The sequence below is a fragment of the Oncorhynchus clarkii genome, chromosome 16 (genome assembly GCF_045791955.1).
Source record: "Oncorhynchus clarkii lewisi isolate Uvic-CL-2024 chromosome 16, UVic_Ocla_1.0, whole genome shotgun sequence".
NCBI lineage: Eukaryota > Metazoa > Chordata > Actinopteri > Salmoniformes > Salmonidae > Oncorhynchus > Oncorhynchus clarkii.
Genome location: NC_092162.1, coordinates 71,100,302 through 71,107,801, shown reverse-complemented (window position 1 = coordinate 71,107,801; position 7,500 = coordinate 71,100,302). Strand labels below are relative to the sequence as shown.

At 46.9% G+C, this 7,500-nt stretch overlaps 1 protein-coding gene across 1 annotated transcript in view; it reads left to right on the top strand.

Moving 5' to 3' along the window:
• Window positions 1-7,500, top strand: part of LOC139369000 (laminin, alpha 5) — a 224,535-nt gene that overhangs the window by 119,367 nt on the left and 97,668 nt on the right. Inside the window, exons 15-22 of the mRNA XM_071108558.1 lie at window positions 172-306; window positions 1,835-1,972; window positions 2,125-2,177; window positions 2,298-2,397; window positions 3,796-3,848; window positions 5,035-5,140; window positions 5,694-5,793; window positions 5,999-6,155. Coding sequence (XP_070964659.1) covers window positions 172-306; window positions 1,835-1,972; window positions 2,125-2,177; window positions 2,298-2,397; window positions 3,796-3,848; window positions 5,035-5,140; window positions 5,694-5,793; window positions 5,999-6,155 — 842 coding nt within the window. The remainder of the gene's footprint in view (window positions 1-171; window positions 307-1,834; window positions 1,973-2,124; window positions 2,178-2,297; window positions 2,398-3,795; window positions 3,849-5,034; window positions 5,141-5,693; window positions 5,794-5,998; window positions 6,156-7,500) is intronic.

Below are 7,500 nucleotides of genomic sequence, written 5' to 3'. Positions count from 1 at the left end.
TTTGTGGAGGTGCCCAACTCTCTACCCAGACCGTTTGGTCTGGGTAGAGAGACGAATCATCCTGAGACGAATCATCCTGTAACTTAATCCTAAATAACTCCTAATTATTTGTAGATTTGTTAAATTGATGCTTTCATGATCTCATGATGTTGTCACTTCCTGTTTACCCAGTGTGCACCTGTGATCCTCGCACCTCCCTGGGCTCCAGCTGCAGTGTGTCGGGTCACTGCCACTGCAGACCCAACTACAGCGGTACCGCCTGTGACCAGTGTGCTCCTGGTTTCTACGGCTTCCCCAGCTGCACGCGTAAGTTGTCCGAGTTCAGACGACATCTCAAAGCCTGATTGGTTGTTAAAATCAGATTGATTCAATATGTTAAAAAAACTCGGTACACTTATTTATAAATATGTTAATGAAGACGTTTCTCTCCAACATTGGATCCTTTGCATTATGTGTTTTTTCTATAGGTAGGCAGGTAGCCTAGGCAGGTAGCCTAGTGGTTAGAGTGTAGAGGAGGCAGGTAGCCTAGTGGTTAGAGTGTAGAGGAGGCAGGTAGCCTAGTGGTTAGAGTGTAGAGGAGGCAGGTAGGCTAAGTGGTTAGAGTGTAGAGGTGGCAGGTAGCCTAGTGGTTAGAGTGTAGAGGTGGCAGGTAGCCTAGTGGTTAGAGTGTAGAGGCGGCAGGTAGCCTAGTGGTTAGAGTGTAGAGGAGGCAGGTAGCCTAGTGGTTAGAGTGTAGAGGTGGCAGGTAGCCTAAGTGGTTAGAGTGTAGAGGCGGCAGGTAGCCTAGTGGTTAGAGTGTAGAGGAGGCAGGGTAGCCTAGTGGTTAGAGTGTAGAGGTGGCAGGGTAGCCTAGTGGTTAGAGTGTAGAGGAGGCAGGTAGTCTAGTGGTTAGAGTGTAGAGGAGGCAGGTAGCCTAGTGGTTAGAGTGTAGAGGTGGCAGGTAGCCTAGTGGTTAGAGTGTAGAGGAGGCAGGTAGCCTAGTGGTTAGAGTGTAGAGGCGGCAGGTAGCCTAGTGGTTAGAGTGTAGAGGAGGCAGGTAGCCTAGTGGTTAGAGTGTAGAGGTGGCAGGTAGCCTAAGTGGTTAGAGTGTAGAGGCGGCAGGTAGCCTAGTGGTTAGAGTGTAGAGGACGCAGCGTAGCCTAGTGGTTAGAGTGTAGAGGTGGCAGGTAGCCTAAGTGGTTAGAGTGTAGAGGTGGCAGGTAGGCTAAGTGGTTAGAGTGTAGAGGCGGCAGGTAGCCTAAGTGGTTAGAGTGTAGAGGAGGCAGGTAGCCTAGTGGTTAGAGTTTAGAGGTGGCAGGTAGCCTAGTGGTTAGAGTGTAGGGGCGGCCGGTAGCCTAGTGGTTAGAGAGTAGAGGCGGCAGGTAGCCTAGTGGTTAGAGTGTAGAGGTGGCAGGTAGCCTAGTGGTTAGAGTGTAGGGGCGGCCGGTAGCCTAGTGGTTAGAGTGTAGAGGCAGCAGGTAGCCTAGTGGTTAGAGTGTAGAGGTGGCAGGTAGCCTAGTGGTTAGAGTGTAGGGGCGGCCGGTAGCCTAGTGGTTAGAGTGTAGAGGCAGCAGGTAGCCTAGTGGTTAGAGCGTTGGACCAGTAACCGAACGATCGCTAAATCGAATCCCCCGAGCTGACAAGGTTAAAAATCTGTCGTTCTGCCCCTGAACAAGGCAATTAACCCACTGTTCCCGGGAGGCCGTCATTGTAAATAAGAATTTGTTCATAACTGACTTGCCTAGTTAAATTAAGGATCAATTTTTAAAAGTTTTCTGAATGTAGCTAAATGCTAGCTGGCTATCTCGCTCCACAGCTACTATGCTAATGTGTTAATATCTCTCTTCTCCCTCAGCTTGTCAGTGCTCAGCTGAGGGCTCCAGGTTCAGTAGCTGTGACCAGGTGAGTGGTCAGTGTACCTGTCTACCCAACGTCGTGGGACAGAGGTGTGACACCTGCAGCTCTGGAACCTACGGATTCCCTATGTGCCAAGGTAAGACTAGAGTCCATCTTGATCTTAAACTTAAACTTGATCTCAATCTTTCAAGTTCAAGTTTCTACTTTATTGTCCCAGAGAGAGAGAGAGAGAGAGTTAAAGAGACGAAGAGATAAACTAAACGATGTGTTACTTTCTCCCCTGAACAGCTGGCACATGCAACCCAGCCGGCTCTGTGCAGAACGAGGTCCTGCCAACTGTTGTAAGTAGCTTACATCTACGGTTCGTTCGGTTTCTAATAAAATATGTTTTTTTAACGAAATGCAACATATATTCTGTACTGTTGTTCATTGTTTAGTCATCTCTACACGTCTTTTAACAGGGTTCCTGTGAGTGTCGGCCTTACGTGGAGGGTGTGGCCTGTGACAGGTGTAAACCTCTGTTCTGGAACCTGTCACCTGACACCGTCTACAGATGTTCCAGTAAGAGACATCTGTACACTTCCTGTTTCATCAAAAAGGAGACATCTGTACACTTCCTGTTTTATCAAAAGGAGACATCTTTAGCCTCCCGGGTGGCGCAGTGGTCTACTTGTGCCACCAAATCATATCAAATCAAATCAAATTTATTTATATAGCCCTTCGTACATCAGCTGATATCTCAAAGTGCTGTACAGAAACCCAGCCTAAAACCCCAAACAGCAAGCAATGCAGGTGTAGAAGCACGGTGGCGAGGAAAAACTCCCTAGAAAGGCCAAAACCTAGGAAGAAACCTAGAGAGGAACCAGGCTATGTGGGGTGGCCAGTCCTCTTCTGGCTGTGCTGGGTGGAGATTATAACAGAACATGGCCAAGATGTTCAAATGTTCATAAATGACCAGCATGGTCGAATAATAATAAGGCAGAACAGTTGAAACTGGAGCAGCAGCACGGCCAGGTGGACTGGGGACAGCAAGGAGTCATCATGTCAGGTAGTCCTGGGGCATGGTCCTAGGTCTCAGGTCCTCCGAGAGAGAGAAAGAAAGAGAGAAGGAGAGAATTAGAGAACGCACACTTAGATTCACACAGGACATCGAATAGGACAGGAGAAGTACTCCAGATATAACAAACTGACCCTAGCCCCCCGACACATAAACTACTGCAGCATAAATACTGGAGGCTGAGACAGGAGGGGTCAGGAGACACTGTGGCCCCATCCGAGGACACCCCCGGACAGGGCCAAACCAAAGACTCTAGGTTCGTGCCCAGACTCTGTCGCAGCCGGCCGCGACCGGGAGGTCCGTGGGGCGACGCACAATTGGCCTAGCATCGTCCGGGTTAGGGAGGGTTTGGCCGGTAGGGATATCCTTGTCTCATCGCGCACTAGTGACTCCTGTGGCGGGCCGGGCGCAGTGCACGCTAATCAAGATTGCCAGGTGCACTGTGTTTCCTCCGACACATTGGTGCAGCTGGCTTCCCGGGTTGGATGCGCGCTGTGTTAAGAAGCAGTGCGGCTAGGTTGGGCTGTGTTTCGGAGGATGCATGACTTTCAACCTTCGTCTCTCCCGAGCCCGTACGGGAGTTGTAGCGATGAGACAAGATAGTAATTACTAACAAATGGATACCACGAAATTGGGGAGAAAAGGGGGTCAAAATTTTTTTTAAAGGAGACATCTACTCTTCCTGTTTTATCAAAAGGAGACATCTTTACACTTCCTGTTTTATCAAAAGGAAACATTGTGCTTGTTATTGTGAATCATTTATGTAGTAGACTTTGGGTTGACCTGTTTCAAACGTGATAAATTCAGTTTGGGTAGCAGTAGATTCTACTACTTCCTATACTACTTCCTGAAGTGAATGACAAAAATTCATTGTATTTTCTGTGTGTTCCTCCGTCTCCCAGACTGTGAATGCAACGTTGAAGGGACTGTGGCCGGTGTGGCAGAGTGTGCTCAGGTGAAAAGGTTTTTTCTCAACGATTCAACTGATTTATTTGACATGAAGCAGCCAGTAATACTGGCTAGCTACAGTAGAGTTCTGTCACAGTACAGATGGAACATACAGTTAAATTAGACCAGTAATACTGGCTAGCTACAGTAGAGTTCTGTCACGGTACAGATGGAACATACAGCTAAATTAGACCAGTAATACTGGCTAGCTACAGTAGAGTTATGTCACGATACAGATGGAACATACAGTTAAATTAGACCAGTAATACTGGCTAGCTACAGTAGAGTTCTGTCACGATACAGATGGAACATACAGTTAAATTAGACCAGTAATACTGGCTAGCTACAGTAGAGTTCTGTCACGGTACAGATGGAACATACAGTTCAATTAGACCAGTAATACTGGCTAGCTACAGTAGAGTTCTGTCACGATACAGATGGAACATACAGTTAAATTAGACCAGTAATACTGGCTAGCTACAGTAGAGTTCTATCACGGTACAGATGGATCATACAGTTAAATTAGACCAGTAATACTGGCTAGCTAGAGTAGAGTTCTGTCACAGTACAGATGGAACATACAGTTCAATTAGACCAGTAATACTGGCTAGCTACAGTAGAGTTCTGTCACGATACAGATGGAACATACAGTTAAATTAGACCAGTAATACTGGCTAGCTACAGTAGAGTTCTGTCACAGTACAGATGGAACATACAGTTCAATTAGACCAGTAATACTGGCTAGCTACAGTAGAGTTCTGTCACGATACAGATGGAACATACAGTTCAATTAGACCAGTAATACTGGCTAGCTACAGTAGAGTTCTGTCACGATACAGATGGAACATACAGTTAAATTAGACCAGTAATACTGGCTAGCTACAGTAGAGTTCTGTCACGATACAGATGGAACATACAGTTCAATTAGACCAGTAATACTGGCTAGCTACAGTAGAGTTATGTCACGATACAGATGGAACATACAGTTCAATTAGACCAGTAATACTGGCTAGCTACAGTAGAGTTCTGTCACGGTACAGATGGAACATACAGTTCAATTAGACCAGTAATACTGGCTAGCTACAGTAGAGTTCTGTCACGATACAGATGGAACATACAGTTAAATTAGACCACTACTTGTTTCAATTCAACGGATCTTTAAAAGTTTTTTTATTTTTCTCGGGCTCCTTCAGAACAACGGCCAATGTCACTGTAAACCCAACGTGTGCAGTGGCACCTGCTCTGTGTGTAAAGACGGATACTTCAACCTGCAGAGTGGCAGCTTCTTCGGCTGTCAAGGTAACCCTTCGACTACTGTCCCACCAACTGAATGTTGCTCTGTCCAGAGGACCCCTGAAGTAGCCCCTCTTGTACAATCTACCAGTAGGCCTATGGTCTCATGAGTCTTCTCTAGTACCCGCTGTGGATTGGCTAGGTACCCCCAGGGATCCTAGTACCCCCTGTGGATAGGCCAAGTACCCCCAGGGATCCTAGTACCCCTGTGGATAGGCTAGGTACCCACAGGGATCCTAGTACCCCCTGTGGATAGGCTAGGTACCCCCAAGGATCCTAGTACCCCCTGTGGATAGGCCAAGTAAACCAGGGGTCCTAGTTCTGCTCGCCAACCCAACATCTTAACCATTAGATCAAGAGGACATCCTCATGGTTCGGGGGAAAAAGTTGGGCTTTACATGTCTCAAGTAGAGATACCTCGAGAGGGCGAATTCCAAATCTCCTCTGTTACAATAACACCAGTCTGGTGTACTATACATTTTTTTAAATAAACTATAAAGGTTGTACAGCAGTATATCAGGTCCTCTAGATGTGTTGGTGTGTGTGTGTGTGACTGCAGGCTGTCAGTGTGACATTGGAGGATCAGTGGGTCAGTCCTGTGGGGAGAGGACCGGGAGATGTCGTTGCAGACCCAACGTGGAGGGATCCAAGTGTAACATGTGAGTGAAAAAGGGGTGTGTCTGTTTGCCTCACAGATAGAAAAAAAGAAGAAGAGTCCCATTGTCATTTCCTGATCACTTTTTTCCCCCAAGAAACATACGATACCCAATAGGAGGCTTTCTATTTTCATTTACTGAAAATATTATTTTAAACGTAAATTATATATATATTTTTTTAAACCAGCATTCCGTCTCTCCTTTCAAGGCCTCGTCCAGACCACTACTTTCCAGACCTGCACCACCTGAAGTTTGAGATAGAGGAGGGTACCATGCTGGACGGGCGGCCGGTGCGCTTCGGCTACAACCCCCTGGAGTTTGAAGGGTTCAGCTGGAGAGGGTACGCTCAGATGTCCTCCATTCAGGTGAGTCCTCTATAGCACATGTATATTAATACCTAGGACATATAGCCTATATCTCTGTGGCTCTGTCCTCCCTTTCCACTGTCTTAGATCTCACACACAGCTGTTATTATGTTTTTTAAGTGATGTGTAGTTTTATTTGTTAGTAGTAGTAACTGAATTCGTTCCCCCCCGGGGAAGGAGTTGCTATGTTATCATAGACATCCTCTTTGTGTGTTCTCTGTTATATTCATGACTAATGAATTGTCTTCACTACAACATGTGTTCAATTCTGCGGTCAACTCAAACCTCAGTCATTCTAAACCCCCTTTTTTGCATTTGCAACCATAACTTATTCTTCTGAATAAGTCTCAAGGTTCAATAGGTCGACGTTTTAGGTATAGTGTCCCTGTATAGCTTTAGTAGGACAGCTTGCTTTATGCTTGGGTGATTGATGACGGAAGCTAGCGTGTTTGCATTGTGGTGCTCCCTGTGTGTTTTATGGAGTGGGCGAGAGAGGTGTGTGCGAGGCATAGAGATGGTTAGAGGGCACACGTGAGTCACAAAGCCCGTTTTAACATGGGCAGCGCCATTGAAGGCTATCACCATTTATGGTCAACTGGGTGGGACTTCCTGTGGGTTAAGTAGGAATCCCACCGGAGGGATCAGCCAATGAATTATACTCCTTAGAAAAACATCCCAGGGCCTCCGGTTTTGCGAACACTGGTCTGTAGGTGTCACTACAGACCAGGGTTCGATCCCAGGCTGTATCACAGCGGTCTAAGGCATTGCGTCGCAGTATTAAGGCGTCACTACAGACCAGGGTTCGATCCCAGGCTGTATCACAGCGATCTAAGGCATTGCATCGCAGTATTGAGGCGTCACTACAGACCAGGGTTCGATCCCAGGCTGTATCACAGCGGTCTAAGGCATTGCATCGCAGTATTGAGGCGTCACTACAGACCAGGGTTCGATCCCAGGCTGTATCACAGCGGTCTAAGGCATTGCATCGCAGTATTGAGGCGTCACTACAGACCAGGGTTCGACCTTGACTCGACCTTTGCCGACAAGATTGAAATTGAGGAGAAAAAAGGGGTTGAAATATTAAGAAGATAACAGACATCCCAGCACTGCAGGTAACAGTAAGAATAACGCAACAAGAAATAGATACTTTAAAATAAATCCCTCAGTGGTTGGTGCCGATGCTGTCGCAGAAGTCTTCAATGGCAGAGAGGATGTGGGGCCTCGTTTCATCTCTATGGGGCTTTATGGTTGGCTTTGGCTGCAGTGGTGCTGGTGTGGTATTAAGGAGTGGTGGTGGTGTGGTATTAAGGAGTGGTGCTGGTGTGGTATTAAGGAGTAGTGTTTG